The 25,950-nt window shown below is 40.1% G+C and overlaps 1 protein-coding gene and 1 pseudogene across 4 annotated transcripts in view; both read right to left on the reverse strand.

Moving 5' to 3' along the window:
- The window catches only part of HECW1 (HECT, C2 and WW domain containing E3 ubiquitin protein ligase 1), a 443,461-nt gene that overhangs the window by 80,822 nt on the left and 336,689 nt on the right, over positions 1-25,950 (reverse strand). For all 4 annotated transcript variants that reach the window (XM_043463510.1, XM_043463512.1, XM_043463511.1 and 1 more), the window contains 4 exons: positions 22,786-22,936; positions 15,211-15,347; positions 12,870-12,991; positions 10,817-11,002 (listed from right to left, as the gene is read on the reverse strand). In XM_043463510.1, coding sequence (XP_043319445.1) covers positions 10,817-11,002; positions 12,870-12,991; positions 15,211-15,347; positions 22,786-22,936 — 596 coding nt within the window. The remainder of the gene's footprint in view (positions 1-10,816; positions 11,003-12,869; positions 12,992-15,210; positions 15,348-22,785; positions 22,937-25,950) is intronic.
- On the reverse strand, positions 6,832-7,254 carry LOC122438542 (annotated as a pseudogene).

Raw genomic sequence — 25,950 nt, forward strand, 5'->3', positions numbered from 1 at the left:
TAAGAATGCTATATAAATGGAATCATACAGTATATAATCTTTTGAGATTGACTTTTTTCACTCAATATAATTTCCTTGTGATTCATCCAATTTGTTACATGTATCAGCAGTTCATTCTTTTTTTTTACATTGCTTGTTAGTTTTCTATGGTACAGATGTACTAAATTTATGACAATAGTTTTTGCTTTTTGTCCAGTTTCATTGGCAAAGTTAAAATGGCTTCATAAAATGAATAATTTCCATTTATTCCTATGTTCCAGAGTAAAGCACAAAGTTATCTGGGACTGGGTAATGCATTCACTGATACATTTTCCTAATTATTCTGTAAGTCCATTAAATTTTTTGTATTTACCAAGTCAAATTACTCATTTTTTCTAGATTTTCTGTGGTATTATTTAATTATATACATAGCTTCTTTTTTCCTTTTAAAAATTTTCCTGCACCTGTAAAACTTCATTTGTTGGTTTTATTTACTATTTTCCTGTAGTTCAGTTCAGTTGCTCAGTTGTGTCCAACTCTTTATCACCCCATGGACTGCAGCACGCCAGGCTTCCCTGTCCATCACCAACTCCCGAAGCTTGTTGAAACTCATGCCCATTGAGTCGGTGATGCCATCCAACCATCTCATCCTCTGTCGTCCCCTTCTCCTCCTGCCTTCAATCTTTCCCAGTATCAGGGTCTTTTCCAATGAGTCAGTTCTTTGTATTAGGTGGTCAGAGTATTGGAGTTTCAGCTTCAGCATCAGTCCTTTCAATGAATATTCAGGACTGATTTCCTTTAGGGTTGAATGATTGGATCTCCTTGCTGTAAGGGACTCTCAAGAGTCTTCTCCAATACCACAGTTCAAAAACATCAATCTTCGGTGCCTAGCTTTCTTTATGGTCCAACTCTCATATCCATAGGAAAAACCAGTTTGACTAGACAGACCTTTGTTGGCAAAGTAATGTCTCTGCTTCTTAACATGCTGTCTAGGTTTGTTCTAGCTTTTCTTCCAAGGAGCAAGCGTCTTTTAATTTCATGGCTGCAGTCACCATCTGCAGTGATTTTGGAGCCCAAGAAAATAAAGTCTGTCACTGTTTCCATTGTTTCCCCATCTATTTAAAAATGAAAAATTTTCCTTAGTTTAATTTATTTCTCTTCTAAAACAACTCTTACATTATTTTTTAATTCATGAACTTTTATTATTTTAAAATAAATAATAAATACATTTCTGCTTTATTACCGCTGCTTTTTTATCTTCTCTAAGCTATTAATTTGAAAACTTTTTTTTATATTTATTATTCTTGTTTGATAATACAAACCAGTTCTGCTAATCCTCTGAGTACAGCCTCTCTGAATTCCATGTTTTATTAAGTATCACTCACTTGCATTTTCAATAATTTCTTAATGATTTATAAGGCTTAATTTTATTTAAAATCCAACAGTCACACAGAGTATTGTTTTGAATTTTCAAATAGCAAAGATTTTGTTTTTAATGGTTGCTTTTAAACTCATTATTTAAAATTTGGCTTTATTGTCTGTGCCCATGGAATCTGAGTATTTTCTGCTTTTTTGCTTTCTTTGTGTTATAGAATGTTATCACTTAGAAAAATAGTCCATATGCTCTTGAAAAGGAGTTATAAGATCCATTTTTTAAAAAAAATTGAGTTTATTTCCAAGCATTTTATTCTTTTTGTTATGAGTTTAGATGGGATTTTTTTTTTGCATTCTCTTTCTAATAGTGCACAGAAAAGCAACATATTCTACATATTAATCTTATATCCTAAAAATTTACTCAATTCACTTATTAGTTCTAATAGATGTTTGGTAGAGACTTTAGAGTTTTCTATATATACTCTCACACCACCTGCAAATAGTGAGTTCTACCTTATTTTCTTCCATTTTTTGATGTTTTTTAATTTCTTTTTCTTATCTGATTGTGGTGGCTAGAACTTATAAGACTACTGTAAATAGAAATGGCAAGAGTGGGCATCTTGGTGTGTTGTTTCTGGTCTTAAAGGAAAATCTTTCAGCTCTTTATCACTGAGTATGATGTTGGCTATGGGTTTGTCATAAATGGCCTTTACTATGTTGGGATATGTTCCCTCTACACCAACTCTGATAAGAGTTTTTATCAGAAATGGATTTTTAAAAGATTCGACAAAAAGATTTTGTCAAGTTCTTTCTCTGCATCTATTGAAATGATCATGTGCTTTTTTTCCCTTCCTTTTGTTAATACGGTGTATCACATTGATTGATTTGTGGATGTTCAATCATCCTTGCATTTCTGGAATGCATCTCCCTTGATCATGGTATATGATCCTTTTAAGCTATTGTTGAAATTTATTTGTTAATATTTTATTCAGCATTTTAATCTATATTCATCAGAGATACTGGCCTGTAACTTTCTTTCTTTTTTTTTGTAGTGTCTTTGGTTTTGGTATCAGGGTAATGGTAACCTTACAGAATGAATTTGGGAGTATTCTTGCCTCTTCAAATTTTTAGATTAAAATACCTAGGAATAAACTTAATCAAGGAAGTGAAAGACCTATAACTCTGAAAACTATAAAACACTGAAGGAGGAAATTGAAGATGATATAAAGAAATGAAAAGATATCCCATGTTCATGGATTGGAAGAATTAATATTGTTAAAATTTCCATACTACTCAAAGCAATATACTGAATCAATACAATCTCTTTCAAAATACCCATGACATTTTCCCTATAACTAGAATAAGTAATTCTAAAATGTATATGGAACCACAAAAGACTCAGAGTTGCCAAAACAATCTTGAAAAAAGAACAAAGGTTTCCAAGCTCCCTGACTTCAGACTGTTCTACAAGCTACTCAAAACAGCATGGCAGTGGCACAAAAACAGACACACAGATCAATGGAACAGAAGTAAGAGCTCAGAAATCGACTCATGCACTTATGGTCAATTAATTTATGACAAAGAAGACAAGAATATACAATGGAGAGGAAAGATAGTCTTTTCAATAAATGATGCTAGGAAAACTGGATCAGTTCAGTTCAGTCACTCAGTTGTGTCTGACTCTTTGCAACCCCATGAATCGCAGCATGCCAGGCCTCCCTGTCCATCACCAATTCCTGGAGCTTACTCAAACTCATGTCCATCAAGTCGGTGATGCCATCCAGCCATCTCATCCTCTGTCGTCCCCTTCTCCTCCTGCCCCCAATCCCTCCCAGCATCAGGGTCTTTTCCAATAAGTCAACTCTTCGCATGAGGTGGCCAAAGTATTGGAGTTTCAGCTTCAGCATCAGTCCTTCCAATGAACACCCAGGACTGATCGCCTTTAGGATGGACTGGTTGGATCTCCTTGCAGTCCAAGGGACTCTCAAGAGTCTTCTCCAACACCACAGTTCAAAAGCATCAATTCTTCGCTCAGCTTTCTTCACAGTCCAACTCTCACATCCATACATGACCACTGGAATAACCATAGCCTTGACTAGATGGACCTTTGTTCGCAAAGTAATGTCTCTGCTTTTCAATATGCTATCTAGGTTGGTCATAACTTTCCTACCAAGGAGTAAGCGTCCTTTAATTTCATGGCTGCAGTCACCATCTGCAGTGATTTTGGAGCCCCCCCCAAAAAAGTCTGACACTGTTTCCCCATATATTTGCCATGAAGTGATGAGACCAGATGCCATGATCTTAGTTTTCTGAATGTTGAGCTTTAAGTCAACTTTTTCACTCTCCTCTTTCACTTTCATCAAGACACTTTTTAGTTCCTCTTCACTTTCTGCCATTAATTTACGACAAAGAAGACAAGAATATACAATGGAGAGGAAAGATAGTCTTTTCAATAAATGATGCTAGGAAAACTGGATATAGCTACTTGTAAAAAAATGAAATTAGATCATTCACTAACACTGTATACGAAAATCAGCTTAAAATGGATTAAAGACCTAAATGTAAGACCTAAAACAAACAAACAAAATTCTAGAAGAGAACATAGGCAGAACACTAACATAAATTGTAGAAATATTGTTTGGGGTCTGTCTCCCAAGGCAGAAGAAACAAAAGCAAAAATAAATAAATGGGACCTAATTAAACTTAAAAACTTTTGCACAGCAAAGGAAACCATTGATAAAATAAAAAGATGCCTACTGAATGGGAGAAAATATTTGCAAATGATATGACTGATAAGAGCTTAATATCCAAAATATATAAATAGTTCATACAGCTCAATGTTAAAAAAAAAAAAAGAATCTGATTAAAAGATGGGCATAAGGTCTGAGGAGATATTTTTCCAAAGAAGATATACAGATGGTCAATAAGCACATGAAAAGATGCTCAACACTGTTAATCACCAGAAAAGTGCAAGTCAAAACCATAACGAGACGTGTCCCCTCACTGCTGTCAGAATGGCTAATGTCAAAGAGTCTGTGCTGGCTAGGTTGCTTCAGTTGTGTCAGACTCTTTGCGATTCCATGGATTGTAGCTCACCAGGCTTCTCTGTCCTTGGGATTTCCCAGACAAGAATATCGGAGTGGATTGCCATTTCCTTCCCCACAAAAAGTCTACAAACAACAAATTACAGTGAGGACATGGAGAAAAGAGGACCCTAGTACATTGTTGATAGGAACATAAATTGGTGCAGCTACTGTGAAAACAGAATGGAGGTTCCCCCAAAAACTAAAAATAGAGCTATCATGTGATCCAGCAATTCCACTCCTGGGCATATATCCAAAGAAAACTGAAAATAGTAATTCAAAAGATACATGCACCCCAATGTTCACAGCAGCATTATTTACAATAGGTAAGATACGGAAACAACCTAAGTGTCTGTCAACAGATGAATGGATAAAGGAGATGTGGTACACACACACACACAAACACACACACTCAGCCAAAAAAAGAAAGACATTCTGACATTTGCAACAACATGGATGGATATAGAGGTTATTATCCCTAGTGAGGTAAGTCAGATAGAGAAAAAAATACTGTTATATATGTGTTGTATGTTATCACTTATATGTGGAATCTAAAAAATAAAACTAATTAATGAATATAAGCAGAAATAGACTATCAGATACAGAAAACAAATATACTTTTGTTTTGGTTGCCAGTGGTGATAAGGAAGGGGGGAGTGGCAAGATAGGGGAACAGGATTAAAAGATATAATCTACTATGTATAAAATGAATAATCAACAAGGATATATTGTATGACACAGAGAAATATAGCTGCTATTTTATGATAATGGTAGATGGAGTATAATCTATAAAAATACTGAATCACTATGCTGTATACCTGAAACTAATATTATATTTCAATTATACTTCAATTAAAAATAAATAAAAGTATATTTTATTAAAAATCATATAAAATCTGCCATTTTAATTATTTTTTAAATGCACAATTTCGAGGCATTAAGTGCATTCTCATTGTTGTGTGGTCATCACCACTATTCATTTCCTAAACTTTTTCACTTTCCAAAACTGAAACTATGGTCCCATTAAAAGAAATAACTCCTCATTCTCTCCTCCACCCTGCCCCCAAGTTCCTGGTAATCTCTATTCTACTTTCTGTTTCTATTAATACAACTATTTTTGATATCTCAGATAAAAATTGTATGCAATTAAGGTCAATGTAAGCTTTATTTTAAATGAAAGAATTAATATATGTTCCATTAACAGGAAAGCATTCAAATCTTATTTTGTCTATTTAATCTATTGAACTGATGGATATAAAACACATTTTCCCACTTTCTGCATTTCTTCATTTCCTTTGCATTTCTTTTTCTTTATATAATATGTATCTTGTTCTTTGGCTCATAATGTATATATGATTATTGTAATTTAATTGTGCCCCTGATGAATATAAAATCTTTCTTTGACCTCACTTTAAGGATTTAGGTTTCAACTCTCCTTTGTATGATATTAATACACCAACACTGATTTTTCTTATTGTTTTCATACTATATTAATATTTATTTTTTACTATTAAACACTCTAAATTATCTCTTAGGTATGTCTTATTTAAAGCTGTATTTGTTTGGTATTAAATCTGATAGTAGCTCCTTTTGGTAAGGAGATACCGTTTCCTATGTGGAGTTCTAAGTTTGTAAGGAGTAACAAGCTTATCCTATTTCCACTTGCTGCCACAACTGTTATGCTTGGCTTTACTGTTGTCATTTGAGTTTTAGTATTCTAATTTTCTTTGCTTCCTTGTGGATTCTTTTGTGTGTCTTGATACAAACACTGTATTTTGTTTGATTTTATCTGTTGTAGGAATTCAAGAGGGAAAAATCTTGCTTTAAATGGTACAATGATTGCCTTTTAAGTTTGTCAAGTAACTATATTTAGCCTTTGTTTTTCAAATTATCCACTTGACCTCCCCTTACACCCAACTAGGAACTTAGTACCACTTTCTTTGCCCTGCTCACCTACCCACCTTTTGTTTCCTCATCTTTTATTTTTTCCAGTGATTTTCATTTATTTTATTTTTAGTAATAAATTTTTTTCTATCTCATACATGATTGAACACATATTTTGCTTTAAAATTAACAGTCACTATTGAAGAAACAATGGTTTATTTTTCTAATCAAGTGACCAAGCTGCTGAATCTTAAGGCCTCAAGAAGTGTTGCATCTTATTATTTTCATTGAACAATAAGACCTTCTATTTTGACTATTCCTGTATATATCAATGTTGTTTTTTCAGTGGTTTCCATTTGCCAGTCTTTAACAGTTTCTCCAGTGGTTTCCATCTGACAGGTTTAACATGGTGGCTAATACTTTCAGGGGATTCTATCAGGTGAACCCTCATTTCCAGTGCAATAGCTGTTGGCAATCTTTCATCAAAAGTCCATCCATTTGGACTTCTCTATCATGGCTGGCCAAGAAGTCCTGTTTTTGCAGTCAGGGCTTTATTCTGCTGAATATGATATTCCTAAAATCTCATAGATATTTGTTGAGTCATTTTTAAATACTTCTGTAAGCAATGATCTGAACAGGTGGTCTCTTCAGGTTTTACTTCTTTTCTTGTAAAGTCTTTTAACACAGTCCAAAAAGCAGGTTTCTATAAATTTACTGTAGGTCCCAAGAAATTCCTTAAAATGTTTTATCTGATTAGATTCTAGTAGTTGTGCAGCCATATTCTTTTGGTACATTATTAGTCACCTTTTTTGATGCATGAGGTTCCTTTCTGTTCTGGAAAAGTAGTTGTCCAATCTTTCCTTGAATGTCTCCAGTAAGGCCTGATTTCTTACTTAAGGATAGGCTCTCGCATCCGACACCATAAGAGGCTTGGGGGCTGTGTTGCCAGTTGACTCTCTGTTTCCTCATCTTTTTAATTCTGGTCCAGGGATACTGATCCAAATTGTTCTTATACAAGTATTCCATTTTTATTATACATATTTTCCCATACTTTATTGAGCTTTTTCAATAAAAAGCATTATAATTTTAAAGCAATTATTTACATTTATATTTGTGCATTTGATTGATTTAAATACCTATCACCAAAGTTTTTTAATGCTATGATTTTCCCATTATTGATTTTCTTTTCTGTATCATTTGTGAGCCATCTGGAGAATGGCTTTGGCGTTTTCTTAGGGCAGGCAAAAGAGTAGGGTGAGTCCTGAAGTCTTGCACATGAGGTTTTTTCCCTACTGTCTTCACACTTCAACAATTTTTTTCAGAAATGGGATTATTAAGCAGAAATCTTTCTCATCAATAACCTGTAGTCATTGTTCTGTGGCTTTCTACAGTTCGGTTTTATGGATGGGGAGTTTGAGGTTTGTCTGATTTTTAATTCTTTTGTAAATAACTTTCACGTTATTATGGCTGTATATTGATAAGATTTTTAAAATCTCGATTTAAAGACATTCCAGAGTAGCATTTAATTAATTTTACTGTAACTCAGTGAGTCTAATTAATCTGCCCATCTGAACAATCTGTTGTAGATCAAAGCTTTATTTTCAATATTTAATTAATAATTTAATATTTAGTTAATATTTACTTATTGTTACTGTATCTATTATTTTAATTTCTTCTTCAATAATATCTATAAGCTTTTCATCTAACAGAGACTTAGTGAGGGCCAGCTATGTGCCAGACACTATTATAGGCCCTTAGAAGTTTCATCAATGAGCAACACAAAGACCACTGCTCTCAAAGAGCTTAAAATTCTGCCAGGAGAAACAGACAAAACAGTACATAGAACAAATGTGTAAACTATACAGTGGAGCACACAAGCCAGGGATCTTAAGGGAGTTTGTGATATTAAATTGGTTCTTGCTGAGAAAGTGAGATACATTTTTTTTCTTTTTCTGGTTTTCATATTTTTTTTTACTTTATCCTTCACTGGTTGCAAAATGGTACCTTCTCTGTGCTTTGGGGGCTGCTTCCATGTTCATATTCTATAACCAGGATTCGATTTTACATAGTGTCATTTCTCCTTTCTTTTATCCCTACGCTATTATATTTTCTTGTTCCATGAAATCTTAAACCATTTATCCAGCCCACATCCTTTTCTAGTTTTAAACTGTAGTAAGAACACTTAACATGAGTTTTCCTTTCTAACAAATGTTAAAGTGTAAAAAATAAAAGAAAAAATTTAAAGTGCATAAAGTACAGTACTGTTAACTATAGGCACAATATTGGATAGCTGATCTCCGGAACTTATCTTGCATAACTAAAACTTTATACCTGTTGAACAGAAACTCCCTACTTCCTCCTGCCCCCATCCCTCGGCAATCACCGTTTTACTGTTTCCATGAGTTTGACTGCTTTAGATCTCTCATATAAAAGGAATAAAGCAGTCTTTGTCCTCCTGTGACTAGCTAATTTCATTTAACACAATGTCTTCCAGGTTCATCCATGTTGTAGTATGTCAGAATCCTCTTCTTTTTTAAGGCTACATAATACTCCTTTGTATGTATATACCACATTTTCTTTATCCACTTATCCATCAAGAGACATTTAGGTTGCTTCCATATCTTTGCTATATGATTAAAGCTGCAAAACCCACAGTAGTACAGATATCTCTGCAATTTTGAGTTCTGTTCTTTCGAATCAATACCCAGAGTAGGATTGCTAGATCCTACTCTGGTTCTGTTTTCTTACGTCTGGTTTCCTGTGGCTTGTTTTCTATGTGTGGATTCTTCTTGCTCAATATAAGTCATGTGTGCTTGTGCCATTGTGTAGATGATAAACAGATACCTTTAAAATATTTATTTCTATTTTCTGAAGAAAATTATACTACAAGATGTGCTTTTTCTCAAGATAAAGACTGTTTCCTTCATGAAGCGGGTCTTCAGAGGCCTCTTATTCTTTGTTGTTATATGTATATTCCTCAGCAGAGGCCACCTCCATCTCACGCCTGTCACTGACAGGCTGTCACCTGTCCCACCTCCTGAGCCCCACCACCTCCCGGATGATGACCATCCTCCACAGCTCAACCCTGGAGCCAACTTGAGGTTCACATGCAATCTCTATTGATGCTGGGCTGAGGCTGCGTCCACCTTCCCCAGGTTTTCAAGATGACAGGTGAGTCAGGTGCCATTTTGTCTTCCTTGTGGGGCTGATGTGCCTTCCAAGGCACCAAACAGCTCAGCCCAGGCCTCCTCTTCCTACATGGCGCACCCTGAAAGTGAAGGCTGTTGACTCTGAATGGGCTGACAAAGTGAGAAGCACGTTGGCTGAGTGACAGACCAGAAGATGGTCTAGTGTTCTGGAACTGGGTCTGTTTCTTTTGGATAGAAAGCATGTTTCCCACACCATGCTTCACTGTCATTCTCCCAGTGGAGGCCACATCTGGTAAATAAGAGTAGATTCTGTCTGTGGTGGGTTTTCCACTACACAAGGCGCCCCCTGCCAAGTTCATCCCTGACTGCAGAGCTGGTCATAGAGATTCATTGTACTGGCGGACTTGCATCAATTAGAGGACACAATCTTTCCTCCCATATTCCAGAGGGCTCGGGTAATGGGACATGACAAAGTGTGGGTGAGGGGTTTCTGGTTCCCAGGGCACTGTGAAGCCTCATCAGCTGACTTGGGGAACTGTGTTTTGCATGGTCATAATCACAGAGGGAGAGAGCTGCATGACGCAGTTTCCTGTTGAAACACATGTTTGCTGGCAACACTCCTGATTCTTTTGACACTAGAAGAGGGAAGGAGTCTCTCTACTAAAGTTTATAAAAGATTACACAGGAACGATTCCTCGGTAGCCTGTTTGACCTGTCCTATAAATACACTGAAGTGATTGATGGTGATTAAGAAAGAGCATTCTCACTTTAGCTGACTCAGCTAGGCTTCTACAGCATCCCTGGGAAGGACCAGTTTTGGTTAATGCCACACAAAAGCAAAATGCAAGTCAGTAACACTGCATTGGCCCAATTCACCCTGTTTTAATAGGAACTGAAGGCTTATTAGGGAAATCACAATGAATAATTTAATAATGTCACTCCTATTTAACTAATAATTTCATCCTCTGAGAGGGAACTAAGGAGGCAAAACAATAGAAAGGTCATTGAATAGAATCTGGTTTCAAGTTCCAAATCTAAATTAAGAAATGTGGAGCCTGTAGTTCTCAATTGTGTGTGAAAGTGTCCCCCAGCCCTCCTCCCCACCCAGGGGACACATAGCAATGTCACAACTTGCTGGAGGTGCTATTAGCATCGGTGGGCAGGAGTCAGGGACATTTGGAAACATTCTAAACATCAAAAGACAGAAATCCGGATGTGGAGTTACCCTCCCTTCCGCCTGGTGGCCAATAGCGTGTCTCAGGAACAGACTTTGATCTCCTCATCAACCTCCCTCCTCACCTGCTCATGGGTCTTCTGATGTAAGGCCCCAGCAGCAGTCACGCTCACCTTTCCCTGCTGGTCCGTTTTGATCTCCCAGCCCCGGGGCAACTCCAGCCGCGTGTCCGCGAACATGTTGATGAAATTCACCAGGTCTCGGTTGTGCTGGTAGCGTTCGAAGTTGCGCGCATCCCGCCGGACTTTGAGGATCATGTGCTTCAAGCAGGTGCTACTGGTGAACACTCGGTAGGCACTCTGAGATGTGGTCCAGGCAGATGGGGAAGGGAGTGGGGATTAGGAGAAACACAGACCAAGCATACTTTGAGCACTTTAATAGGATGTGATATGGTTGCTACACAGGGATTTATTGTGAGCCTTGAGGAGGAGGCCTTGGAAGCAGAGATCTTGCTCGAGAAGTAAATACCTGCCCACCGTGAACACACATGGACCTCTTTGCAATATGACTCTACCACTGCTCCAGCATCCGAGGACACTGTCCAACTCCCCTGCATCTCAAGTTCCCTTCCCCTTCCTCCCTCCCCAACCGACTCTGCCCCAGGCTGGTTCTGCTCCCCTGAATCTCCTTCGCACTCTCTGGGCATCTCCTTCCTCTCCTCCCTCTCCTCCCTGGTTCCTCCTCTGGCAGAATACTGGAGTGAGTTATATAGATGGATAAGAGGAGCAATCCCCTGGAGAATGGAAAGGCTACCCACTCCAGTATTCTGGCCTGGAGAATTCCACGGACTGTATAGTTCATGGGGTTGCAAAGAGTCGGATACAACTGAGCAACTTTCACTTTCACCACATTCAAGAAGAGCAAGGATGAACCTGTGCTGTCAGAGGAGGAACCAGGGAAGAGAACTTGCAGGACTCGATCTCCTCAGGACTGCTCTGAGTGTCCAGAGCATCACGTGTGTTTCCAGCACACTCTGTTCCTCCCAGAGGACAGCCTTGTCCTGTCACATTAGACTCATCTTTGTATGTCTGCTGCCCAACAAAATGGGGAGCTTCTGCTGACCAGGTGTCACCCTAATCTGTCTTTACATTAGCACCTAGATCCGTGCCTGAACTGCAGGAAACATGTGTCAAATGAAAAAAAAGCAATGACTACAGTAATACCAGGATATCAGGGGGGCTTCCCAGGTGGACGTCCCTTGTGGCTCAGATGGTAAAAGCGTCTTCCTACAATGCGGGAGGCCCAGGTTCGATCCCTGGGTCAGGAAGATACCCTGGAGAAGGAAATGGCAACCTACTCCAGTACTCTTGCCTGGAAAATCCCATGGACAGTGGAGCCTGGCGGGCTACAGTCCACGGGGTCGCAAAGAGTTGGACATGACTGAGCAGCTTCACTTCACTTTCAGGTGGCACTAGTGGTAAAGAACTGGCCTGCTAACACAGGAGACTTAGGACTTGGGTTCGATCCCGGAGTTAGGAAGATCCCCTGGAGAAGGGCATAGCAACCTACTCCAGTATTCTTGCTTAGAGAATCCCATGGACAGAGGAGCCTGGGAGGCTACAGTCAATGGGGTCACAAAGAGTCAGATACGACTGAAGCAACCCAGCATGCATGCATACCAATATCATGTCACTGCTTTCTTGATAATACCAAAAAAAAAAAAAAAGAGAGAGAAAGCTAAATATGTAAAAATCACATTAAATTCATCATAATCAGGTTATTTGATAAACTAATTATATGAAAAGGAAACCTATTTATCTATTTTAAACTTTCTTTCATGAAAGTGATTTTATAAAATGATTCAGGTTGAAGGGACTCTGTCAACTTCCTAATTTTGCCCCTTAAAAATTTTAGCTATAATAAAAATGCATCTTTGCTTCCAAATACTTTCACTGACATTAACCCATTTGAATCTAACAAAAACCCAAAGAAGATACGGCATTCCTAAATCGAGCTTTTCTCTTTTGAAGAGACTCACAGAGAACAAAAAGGAACCATCTTTTTTCTCTTCCTCTTCCCTGCCCCCACCCCTCACCACACCCCACTCCACCCCCTTGCCTGAGTTAAAATGCTATCCTCTTTAATCTATCCAGTGACTTTGCAAAGTTGTGTTTCGGGTCTTGCCAGAAGCCAGGCCAGGCCCCCTCTGTGTGTGGGAACACTCACATAATTGGCATGCAGTACAGTGAAGAACTCAGGGTTGGTGATGAATTTGACCGCTGGAGACTGTAGCAGCAAGGTGATTTTTTGTGAATTCACTGGAGAAAGTGACCCATCTCTTCTCAGATCTGGAAGAAGTGAAACAAAGCAACTGAATGCATTGGAAAAAGATCATTTCAATTAGAGGACTTCCCTTTTGTGGCACTAGCAGCCTACAAGCCTTCACCAGAATTGCTGGGGAGGATTGTTGATTTGAATGGTGATCTGACCAGTGTCACAGTGATGGCCAGGCGTGCTATCACTCTGTCTGTCGGTTGAGACTCATTATTTCCCAGAGTACTCCAGTGTAACTTCAGTTGGATCAAGCCCTTGAATAACTCGTCCCTTTTATCCCAATGAATTTTTCTTATTTTCTTTCTAAGTTGCTCACTGTAGCTATGTTAGTTTGTTTGCAGAAAGGACCGCAATCCTTCCTCTCCCTTCATCCCCATTACTATGAGGCTTTACAGCCTCTCCCCACGTTAAATCAAGCTGGCCTTGAGTTTTGCTTTAACCAACAAAATTTGCCAGAGGTTCTGAGCGAGGGTTTTGAGAGGCCTGTGGGTCCCCATTACTTTCTCTCCCTCATCAAGAGAACAGCCTGTACAAGATGAAAAGCCATGGGGAGCAGGGAAAAGCCACCCTGGCTGAGGCCACTTCAGGCCAGCCAGCCTGCGGCCGATTCCACAGCTGACCAAGGAGGCACGTGTGAGCCCAGTGCCCTAAGGAACCACCTGGCGGAGCTCAGCTCAAACTGCCCACCTGCAGAACTGGGGCAGAGGGTAGTTAATATGCATTGCTGTGAGCTTCAGATACTAAGCTTTGGGATAATTTGTTACACAGCAAATGTCAACAGATCCGATACCAAACCCCAAAAGGAGTTTTCTCTTCCTTTTCCCTCATATTTCCAATTATTCCACCACCTTAGCAAATGTCTCTCAGCAGTCAAACAAAGGAATTAATAATAGAAAAACCTTAACTAGTCAGTTTAGTTAATATATCTGATAAAATGATTAGAATGGGGGCAATTAAAATTGTTGGTGGAACTATGTATGTGTATTTAAAAGAGGGCATGAAGTATCCACTCTTCTGCTTTACAGAGAGAGCTGAGACCTGGCAGGATGCAAAACACACAGCCGTTTGCTCAGACTGTACTATACCTGTCAATCTGCCATCATTTACCCAATTTAAGAGATTTGGGTTATTAGGATGTCGCCGTGATAATCTTACGCTATTACAGGTATAAAAAATAAAAAATAGAAACCAATCTCGTCACAGAAGACAACTTTATGGTGACCAAAGGGGCAAGGAGCTGGGGAGGGCTAAATTAGGAGTTTGGAATTAATCACTATATAGATGCTTCCCTGGTGGCTCAGACAGTAAAGAATCCGCCTGCAATGTGGGAGACCTGGGTTCGATCCCTGGGTTGGGAAGATCCCCTGGAGATGGGCATGACAACCCACTCCAATATTCTTGCTTGGAGAATTCCATGGACAGAGGAGCCTGGCCAGCTACAGTTCATAGGGTTGCAAAGAGTTCGACACGACTAAACACATATATAATATAACATAACATAATATAATATAATATAAAACAATATATAACAGGGATCTACTGTATAGTACAGGGAATTATATTCAGTATCTTACAAGTCAGTAATGAAAAAGAATATGAAATATATATGTGTAAAACTGAATCACTTTGCTCTACACCTGAAACTTACACAACGTTGTAAGTCAACTATACTTCAGTTAAAAACAAAAAAGAAGCCAGTCTCAGGCTTTTTGAATATTTACATGTGAGGCCCACTCAGGCAGATTCAAAGAAATGAACACCAGACCCCCTAGTGGATGCTGATGGTATTTGGTAAAAAAATTTCCTGGGTGGTGGTGTATTTAAAATCGTAAGACCAATGGAAAACCTCTTTACCGCCAGGTTCCTCCCTCAGTGGGGACTGTATTGATATTTTATTCTAAATACAAACAAGTCTTATTCCTATTATCGTCACGTGGCTCCTTGGAAGGAGACCTTGAATTCTTATTGCATCTTCTACTTACAAGTGGAAAACATCTTCAGGACACCAATAAATAAATTTACACAAGAAATGATTAAGACACTGAAAAAATCACCTTGATGAACAAGTACAAGTTCTCTTCACTGTGAATCCACTTTCCCTTTACATTCCTGGTGAGACATTTCTGTCTGTTTTTACCCTGCTGGTGCCAAGCCTCTTTCTCTTCCTGGATTTTGCCCACCCCCCTGCTCTCGCTTATCCACCTTCCATCCCATGGGTAACCGCTGGCCATACCTAAGCTCGAAGATTCAGCCTCTGAGTCACTCCCGCCACCTCCTCCACCACCTCCTGCTGGAACTGGCTCACAAATTTGGCTACCAGAATCTTCTTCAGGCCTCTCTGTAGCAATGGTTCGCTGAATATTTTGATACCTTTGCATCAGAAAGTGAAAAGACAGGAGTTAACTTTGGTTTGTTGGCTTGTTGAGGGGCTGATGCTCTGAGTCATGTAAGTGGGGAAATCGGTAAAGAACTGTCTTAGATGTCAAGAAATGTCAGGAGAGAAGTGCTCAAAAATTTCCCAAGATACTTAAGACAATTTGCAAGACAAGTATTTCTAGGTGATTTGACTTCGTTTTGTTTTGTAAGCTATGATGAGTTTCAAGTATGGTGACTTAAAAAAAAACAATCAACACACAAAAACTTATAAAAAACAGCCTCTGCCCTGCATTAAGTGAAATTGGACTGATTCTAAAATAATGGTGTGGGAAGGAACTTAAAAATATTACAATTAAGATATCAAACCACCTCTCTTTGATTGTGATAAGTCTATAAACTAAAAGTTCCTGTTTCTATTTGACAGTTAACTGATATGACTAGGAAGGAGTGTGCAAAGATTATATACTAAAAGATGCAAACTAATATATATAGAATGGTTGAACAACAAGGGCCTACTGTATAGCAGGGGGAACTATATTCAATATCCTGTGATAAGCCATAATGAAAAAGAATATATATATATATATGTATACATATGTAGAGCTGAATCACTTTGCTGTACAGCAGAAATTCACATCATAAATCAACCATACTTCAATAAATAACATTTTTGAAAATTAAAAAAAAAAAAAAACACTGGCAGACAAATAAATGCTTTCGGCTTATATGAAGGTTCCTTTGAGTTTTCTTCCCAAGTTGGAGAATTAGTCGGTAGGCCAGTCAGTCACCTAACTGGGTACTTACTAAATATTCACTGACTCTTCCAATGGGGCCTGCACTATGCTGGACTTTCAGACCAAAGAGAAGACTGGAATATGATCTTACTCTCTGAACACTCACAGTCAGGACGCAGCCAAAAAGGGAAAGGCATGGAGACCACGACTCTGGTGATGTGAACATGATGTCCCACGTGTATGAGAGTTACGGACAGGGACAAGGAAACACCCAAGGCCCATATATTCTGAAGCCAGCGTATGGACTCATCAGGGAGCCTGGAGGGGAGGTACACAGAGGGAGTAAAACGTGCCACAGACCTCACCTGAGAGGACTCTGAGAAGCTTGGTGGTGGCACCAGGATGTGGAGGCACTGGGCAGGGGCAGGGAACCAGCACAGTGGCAGACAGCACCCAGCAGGTGCCCAGCACTGGCTGGAACATTGTTCTCTAGGCCCAGAGTCTCCAACTTGAGCTACATCAGAATCACTTACAGGGCTGGTGAAAACAGGCTGCCAGGCTCCACTCCCAGAGTCTCTCTGACTCAGTAGGTCTGGGGATGGAGTGATGGGAGGCAAGAACATGCATTTCTAACCAGTTCCTGGGTGATGCAGCGACTGCTGCTGGTCCAGGGATTGACGTTGAGAACTGCTGCTGTAGGGACTGGACAGCTGCTGAGAAAGAGGCAGATTCAGCTCTACACCGACCCCCACCTATGTGGAGTGCATGGGAGGAGACGAGCCTGGAGTCGGGGAGAGCAGCTGAGAACTACCGCATTGGTCCGGGCTGGAGAGGCTGAAGCCTGGACCCAGGCAGGCGTGGTGTATCATGCTGGCCTCTTAGGATGCTGCTGGGGGAGGGGAACACCCACATATTATAGGGATACTAAGATCACCTATGCCTACCTACCTAAACCTCCCTGCCTGCCTAAACTACACCTGCCTAAACTAGACTCTACCTAAAGTATACCTGCCTGCCTACACCTCACTGTGCTTTGTATGCAGGTGTCCAGCCGTCTTGTTCCTCTTTGCTTTGCTTCCTTCCTCCGTCCTCTGTGACCTTGACTTTGCCTGATGTCTCTCAGCCCACTGGGGCACAGGACAGGAATTCTGCCTCCCTTTTCCTCCTGGCACAGCAGGAATGAGAGAAGGGACTGAACTTAAGAGATCTTTAGCAGCCAAGCTGTAATAACTTTATGTGTAGACTTAACAGGATTTGGAGCCTGGATATGGAAGCTGGAGAAGAGGAAAGGAGGGCTTCTGCTTAGAGCAGGTGGGTGGAGGCAGCAGCCATGAGGAAGACCAGGTGGGGTGGGCAGGTTGGCAGGAAGATTTTAGTGTGGATTTGGACAGGTTGACCTGGAGGTTCCAGAGGTCACACCAGTGACCGTAGTCAGGGAAGCATTGCTATACAGGTCTTGTGCTCAGAGAAGAGATGTGGCAGTGGCGGAAGAAGTGTGAAGAGAAGGGGGATCAGCATCTGGGGAGCAGCGAGTAGCCAGTGCAATCCAGGGTAGGGGCACGGGAGATACTGTCACACAGACGGGGTCTTCTGTGGTGGCATTCCGAAGACCAGTGACCTTTCTTTGACCTTTAAAGAGGAGTTCTGGGGACTTGCCTGGTGATCCAGTGGTTAAGACTCTACGCTTCCACTGCTGGGGGCAGGGGTTTAATCCCTGTTCGGGGAACAAAGATCCTTCATGCTGTTTGACCAAAAATAATACATAAATAAAATAAAAAGGAGTTTTGTTTTCTAGTGTGGTTTCCAGACTACCTGCCAGAGTGATAATCTGGGTGATTATTATAATTACAGAAACTGGAGCAAAATTGAAATCTGCATTTGTAACAAATCTTCAGATGGTATTATCTACATACTCACTGGTCTGAGGTTTTATTTTATCTAAGGAATCTCAGTCACTCCCTCCTGACACCTGGCAGAATGATGGCTTTGCCTGCAGCTATTACTGGGAGGCATTCCTGAGGCCTCTTATGAGAAAATGTGGAAGGGCAGGAATGAGCAAAGACTCAGAGAGAGAGAGAAAGGCTTATGTGTGTTTAGCCCCCACATGTCTGTGGCAGGGGGGATGTAGGGAAGGTGCAGGCTGTTTGTCTGTGATGTTCCTGAGTTCTTGCTGGGACTCAAGTAGTGCAGCCTTGGGCGGGGGTGGGGGGTTACTCAGTGAGAATCTGCCTAAGGGTGTAACCTTGACCTCGGGGAGGAGTGAGGCCTGCCAAAGACCAAAGGACCTGCTGCCAGAGGATCCCCTAAGTGGCTCAAGGCAGGCTGCATTTTCCAAAAGTGACTCAACTATATTTTTTAGTCCACAGGCTCTTCCAGAATCTTACCATTCTCCTGTTAATTTTAAGAGGTGAATCAATGTCCCCTCCCCTTCAAGCTGGGAAGGTCTTGTGACTTCCTGGACCAATAGACAATAATCAAAGTGACAACTTGTGATGGAATACAGGAGCCATGCTGTGAGAAAGCCCAGGCAACATGGTAAGTTCACATGGAGGTGCTCTGGGTAACAGCCACAGCTGGGGTCCCAGCCAACAGCCGGTATCCCCCTCTAGATATGTGAGTCTCCAGCCCAGCCACCCTCTGACTGCAGCCATGAGATATCCCGAGAAGGGCCTCACTGAACTCAGCCCACCACGATAACCATGAGAGAGAATGACGACGATGATGACAATGGTGCTAATAATTAATTATTGGTGTTTACACCTCTAAGTCTGGGGTGGTTTGCTCCTCAGCAACAGACGTCTGGAACAGGGCTTAGACAAACCTCATGGTGTGGCCTCTCTTTTCCTTCCCAAAGTGCAGTGACCGCAGAAGAGAATTTTAATGAGTTAATATAACCTTATTTGATAAAAATGTCTGAAATTTCACAACCTGCTCCACATGTCCTTGGTTGGACCTGTGGTATCCCATACTTTACTAAGTCAGCAGCCTCAAAACCCAAGTGCCAGCCCCCACCCCTGGCCTTTGCTGGAGAAGGGACAGTCCTGGAGAAGCAGGACACACAGCAGCTCACGGAGGATCACCCAGCAAGGGCAGGGCTGTAGCCTCAGAGGGCCTCTTTGATCTGAAGATGAAAGAGGGGGTCGGAGAGGTGCTTCTCTTCTATTTCATCAAGAAGAGTCCTTCAATATCCCCCTCACCTTTTATTTTTTCAGTAAAAGGTTAAATATTTATATCACATAGAGTTTATGGAAACTGATAAGAAAGTCAGCTGGAATGTCTAATTTGTAAATGGACACACAGAGGAACACACAAAAAACCAAACCAGAAGGAAAAAAAAAAAAAAACAACCCTTCAGGAGCTAAGCCAAAACAAACGAAACAAAAACCAAACAAACTAAGCTTGTAGAACAGACAATTCTCATAGCAGGAGCTAAAATTGGTAAAAGAAGAGCTCATGGAAGCAGAAGTAGACCCTCCCTCCAAGAAATGAAATGTAAGATGCACCAAAACGCCAGGAGAATTGCTTAAGTCAGTAAAAACCCACCAAAGGATGATAAGGAAGGGAGGGTACCATTGCTGGCAGAGTGAATCTGCAGAATCACTTTAAAAAATACTTAAACACTGATATCAAATACTGAAACCACAGAGATCTCCCTTGGCCCGCTGTTTTGGGAATATAACTCAAAGGAAACATGCTAAGACAATCCTAACATTTTACATGCCCTTGGGTCTTACGGAAAATAGTGATAAAAATAAATATCCAACAATATGACAAATTAACTAAATTACATTCGTTTATTGGAACACTATCATTTAAGTGATAACTTTAAGATTATGTAGCAATATGAAAATGCTAATAATGTAGTAAGTGAAAAATGAATATAAAACTATATCATCATTTTAAATATACAAAAACTGTGCATATGGAACTTGAAAACTTGAAGACAGTTTAATCTTTTAAAAAAGCTAATCCTTGGGGTATAAGATTATAAGATCTTTTTTTTTTTTCATATTTAAGACTTCCATTTCTCCATAGTATAATTTTATCCAGATAACTAAAACATCAAACTTGAGTTGACTATTTAAAATCAGACTACGTATTTATATTTTTGGTTTGTTTGAGAAGTATTTGTTACGAAGGAAGAGAGAGTTCATTCAGGATATTCTGAAAGTGCAGGAATTAACTTGGGAAATTGTCTTGTACTGAGGCCTGCTAAACTCTGGCCCTATCCAGCCACTGGGAGGAGGGACACAGAAGAATGAGAAAGAAGGTGAGGCATGGTGCCCCATCAGTAACAGGGCTGCAGAGGAGGCAGCCGCCGGCTCCGTGTGGAGGGCTCTGGGGAGGTTTCAGGGACCATACAACATTAGGTTTGGATCTTTGTAGGATGGAGACAGGTGCCAGGTGGAAGGCAGGTAACGAGCAGTAGGAGCTCCCTTGCAGTAGGAGCATGAGGCAACGCCACCAAGGCCACTTGGGGAGTGGCTGAGGGCACGTGGTCACCGCATGCTACTTTGTCAACTCCTTATTTTGCAGTGCGCGTCTCTTCGCACAAAACATTTGCCTTTCACAATCACCCTGCCAGAAGTAAAAAGAAACTCCTTCTTCCAACACTGAGAAGTATTTTCCATTTTGCTATGAGACAGTGACAGGTGTCAATTTCTCCTGATAACTGCAGGTTATCAAACAAATGTCCCCTATGTGTGGTCACATCTGCAATGGATAAAAGACTGACAGTATACTTTGTGTGGCTGCTGTTATCAGGCCAAATCACTGAAAAATTTTAAGTGCTTGAAGGCAATAGGCTAAAATAAGCATTGAAGAGCCTGGATACTTATCTCAAGGTTATCTAAGTTTCCCTAGGTAGGATTTTCACAAGAAATAAGCACTTCCTCAAACTGCTCGATTTCTTTATCTGTCCAAATGGATGCAGCAAATACAGCTTCCTGTTCATCAAAGTCTGGCTTTTCTCAGCATGTTCGGCTCCACTGCAGGGCACAGGGCTTTATACACCAAAGCCTGCACACTTCTCTAGAGACCTGGTTAAGGTTGGATTTGGTTTCATTTTTATATTATACAATCTGAACGCCATGAACAAACTTCCATGTATTTTTGTGTCATGGGTCAAGGTGTTTACTTCTGCTTCTGTTTTGTCTTAGTGTTTCAACCGGACCTTTCATAGATACAGCCTGATGGTGCTCTCCCTGTTTCTTAGTCTGATAAATACTTTCAACTTATCCGTCTGGCAAGACAGACCTTGAGGCTATTTCTGCCTATGGCATCTCTATGTAAAATGAGCTTGCTGTGTTCCCTGCATTTTTAGTTGCAATCACCATGAGAGGACACTCTCATGGTACATTTATACACAATATGTTCTTCCTTGTAATATGATTTCTTTCTGTGGGAATGACTAGAGAAATACGCTGCCAATGAAAATGCTTTATGGTTCTTATTAATGACACTTGGCTATTGATGGGGAAAAATGGAAAGCAAGTGTCTTCAAATGCTCATGTGATAAAAGAATCCTCGTGATTTTCACCTAAAGCATCCTCCTCTGCCTACAACATGGAGAAGGAAATGGCAACCCACTCCAGTATTCTTGCCTTGAGAATCCTATGGACAGAGCAGTCCATGGGGTCACAAAGAGTCGGACACGACTGAGTGACTAACTCATGTTGTCTACAACAGCAGTAACTAGAAGTTCAACTTTTTTTTGTTTATTTTTAATAGTGTTAAATTGTCCATTTTTTTCTGTAGTATACATTTTTTTCTGTTTGTTATCCATAGCTGTGTCCCCCAAGTCTAATTATTTATTCTTTCTTGTCCCTCTCTACCTTTCTTCTTTACTTCACACTAGCAAGACATCAGGTGGATATAAACGAAGTTGAGCCTGCAGTTTGCATTCCTGGCTACTAAAAGTATCCAAGAGCCATTGCCCTGATCTTAAAGGAGTAAGATGTTGAGTATGATGCTCGTACTAGCTTACAACATGGGACAGATGCTATTGAGGGTTTCATTTGCATGTTGAAAACAAAATGACATCTTTACACACTTAATAAAAACTAGTAAAGGGCCTATGTTTTAGACAAAACAATTCTCAAAAAGTATTTTTAAATATTTCATTTTCTATGATGAAAGCTGTTTAAGAATGTATATTTCTGAGTATGTAGCAATTATGGGACTGGAGTAGGCATGAATATAGCAATTTATGAGACAGCTTTTTCTCCAGGCAGCTTTTAGTATTCTGTTAAACCTATCCTTGGAATGTTTTCAAACTGTTTCCAAACTGTTTGTGTTCCAGACCTGTTTGAGATTCTTATGACAGATATGAATGTCTGACAGAAAAATGTGCATCCATGTATAATTTGCTTACAGTTTCTGAACAGTTCCCAGAACATTGACACCCTCAGTGAATACCAGGGTGGGGGCTGGTCCATGAGCCCCTGGCTAAGAACACCTGTGTTTGAGCCTGGGCCATCAAGGTGTACAGAGGACTCCCCATCTTTAAATGACACTCAGGCTTAGCTGATGTCCTGCCGCTGAATTATAAATTTAGCTTTCCAAGTACTAACTATGAGTTGGCTAATTACTTTGCAGTTTCCTCATACAATCTGAGCAGAAAAGTCTAAGAGGGAATTTCATTAATCGCCCTTCCCCTTTACTGGTTTCTAGGGGCTTACTGCATGCTGGTCACCCACCGCCTGTTGAGCTGCTCCATCTGCTGGATGGATCCAGACCTCCGCATCCCGTCGGGGGTGGCTGCTGCTGTGGGACGCTGCCAGGTGGTCGTGCGGTTCACGTGGTCCACATAAAAGACCCGCCCGTGGCTGTCAATGCGAGCTTCCCAGTCTAGCGCGTGACAAAAAGGCAAAAAGAAAAATCAAGGACAAACTACGGAGCCATGTGAAACAGATAAGCACTTCCAGGTCTTCTGCGGGTAGAACTCACTGCTGGTGACTCGCCGAAGACCAAGAACTGCCCAGAGCACCTGCGTGACCTCTGAGGCATTGGCATGGAGTTGGTATGCCAGGAAAGAGCCCATGGGATGCCGATTCTCTGCCGGACCATTTGAGACAGTAACTGGGGTTCCTCAGACATGACCTATCTTAAAATTCTAACAATTCTAAAGACAAAGTCAAATATTTATTTCTTTCTTTAAAAAATTCCATCTTGTCAATTTTCTTGGCTACCAAGTGACAGCTGGAAGATTGGAAATGTCCTCCAGCGAAAGCTGACACTCTGATGCTGAAAAAAGTCCTTTCTTTGTTAAATCTGATGGAGGATGGCTGGTTAGGAAGGAATTATGGTTCCTCTTAAAACCAGGTTTGACTACAGTTCTAAAATACTGCACGTAGGTGCAGCTTCATATAACCTCTAATATATCACAGCCTTAATTGATCACCTCTTGAGAGAAAGAATGGAAAGATTTGACCCTTAGAAACTAAATTCAAACCATCCTTTGATAAGCTGTGAATTCATAGTTTATGTTCAACCTATCTGTGGCTGCCAAATATTTCTCAACCAAAACAAAACCGATCACGACTATTAACTAGCATCAAGCTTTTTATGTATCTCTTTGTTGATAAATAACCATCCCAAACAGTAGAGGGAGCCCAAGATAAAGATAAATTCTTTACTTCTCAAATTTAAACAATAGCAACCAACTAAAAGGTGGAAGCACAGATGATACAGTCCATGATATACGTCGGGGCCGGACTGGGGTGATAGGATGAAAAAAATCCTGAAAACCGAGAGAGCTGGGAGTCATGTGTACACACCTGAGCTTAACGAAGATGAGCTTAATGTCCGCTGTACCGAGATGGGCAAAGCTTTCAGAGTCCACATGTAAAAATGTGGTGGAAATAACAGCTTCATGATAAAGTTATGCTGAAAAATGAGTTACACTAAAGAAAAAAATGCAAAAATGACTGCAAATGAGGAAAACTATTCAGCCTTTTAAATGAGAAAAGCCATAGCTTTTGGGAGTAGGTCAGATATTTAACAATTCTGTTGAAAAAGTATCATTCAGGTAATGACATAGCAACTCTCAATTGTTTTTAAAATGAAAAAAATATATTTGGTTTAGTTATGGTTTGATATGTGCATGGTTTATCTGTCTGTGAACATTATGGTTTATGTTTGACATTTACCTGAGGGACTGCCAAATAATGCCCGAGGAAATCTAAAATACCAGAAAATATCAAATTCAGCTTGTAAGACAAATTGAAAAAAAAATACAGTCAGGCTGTATAAATATATTCTAGAAGGTTCTGATTAAATTTAACTACTAAATGATTCAGTTGTCAACTGTTAGTTGTAAATGTTAATTAGCTCATTGATGGAATTGTGTATTTGTGTAACTACTGAGTAATTAATTGCAAGCCAAACATTAAAAAATTTCAGTGATTCCCAAACTAGCAACTTGGGCTTTTTTTAAAAGAACCCAACATGACTGTCATCCAACAAAGAATGAGTGTTAACCTTTGAAGAGTATCATGCTACTTCATTCACTTGAACAAACACCTCTTTTTACTCATTATGAACTAGAGATCAGGCCAGGTCCTGAGGACACATTGCTGACTAACACACATCCCTGCCCTCCAGGTGACCCGTAGTAGAGGAAGGATTCCTTCAAAGACAAGACTCCAGTCTCATGGATTCTCCAAGGAAAAGAACTGAAGTATGGTGCAATGATAATGATCATTTTTATGAGTTCAGTATTTCCAAATCACTCACGGAAAAGAATGTCAAGCCAGACAGACAGGCCCTTTTGTTAATATATTAAACATGTGGAAGGCAGAGGGCTAATTAAACCTCTCATAAATATTCAGAAAATAATAGGTAAGCATAATTAGAGATTATAACTGGGTTTTCTGGGTTGCTTTGTAAAGAATTTACTTTCAAATACTGTATAAACCATATTGCATTAAGAGAAAATTTCTGAATGGAACTTCAGCCTCAGCATGTCCAATGCAGTTGGCTTTGTGATACCAAAACAGACTCCTGAAAAGGATACCTTTATGGATGACCTTGGGATAGTAGTCATTCATGTGTGTCCATTCATTTGTGATAGAGGGATCTGTCATATATTATACTATATATTTTCCATGAAGTCTAAGAACAATGTAGAGCCTAATAATGTATCCTCTTTTAATTATTATACTCATAAAACCTATAAATTTTACTTTCACATTAACAAGTGCAATATCATGTTTATAGTCTAAGCCTTTCTCTTGAACTTCTGTCACATCTCACTGCCTTCTTGACATCAATTCCTGGATGACATTTCAATTATAACACGATCAAAACCAAATTTTAGCTCTTTTCCACACAAACCTGCTTTATCTGCAGCCTTCCTTTTCTGTCTCAATTAAATCCAGGTTAAAACTCTTGAGGTCACTCTCGACCCTTCTCTTTATTTCATACATCATATCCAATCTGTCAGCAAACCTACCCACAAAATATCTGCCCAGGATGTACAGAACAGACTTTTGGACTCTGTGGGAGAAGGCGAGGGTGGGATGTTTCGAGAGAACAGCATCGAAACATATATATTATCGAGGGTGAAACAGATCACCAGCCCAGGTTGGGTGCATGAGACAAGTGCTCGGGCCTGGTGCACTGGGAAGACCCAGAGGGATCGGGTGGAGAGGGAGGTGGGAGGGGGGATCAGGATGGGGAATACATGTAAATCCATGGCTGATTCATGTCAATGTATGAGAAAAACCACTACAATATTGTAAAGTAATTAACCTCCAACTAATAAAAATAAATGGAAACAAAACAAAGCAAAAAAATATCTGTCCAGAATCTGACCACTTCTCTTCACCTCCTCTGCTCCCTGCTGGCCCAAGCCACCACTG

Source organism: Cervus canadensis, chromosome 3 (genome assembly GCF_019320065.1).
Source record: "Cervus canadensis isolate Bull #8, Minnesota chromosome 3, ASM1932006v1, whole genome shotgun sequence".
Classification (NCBI taxonomy): Eukaryota; Metazoa; Chordata; class Mammalia; order Artiodactyla; family Cervidae; genus Cervus; species Cervus canadensis.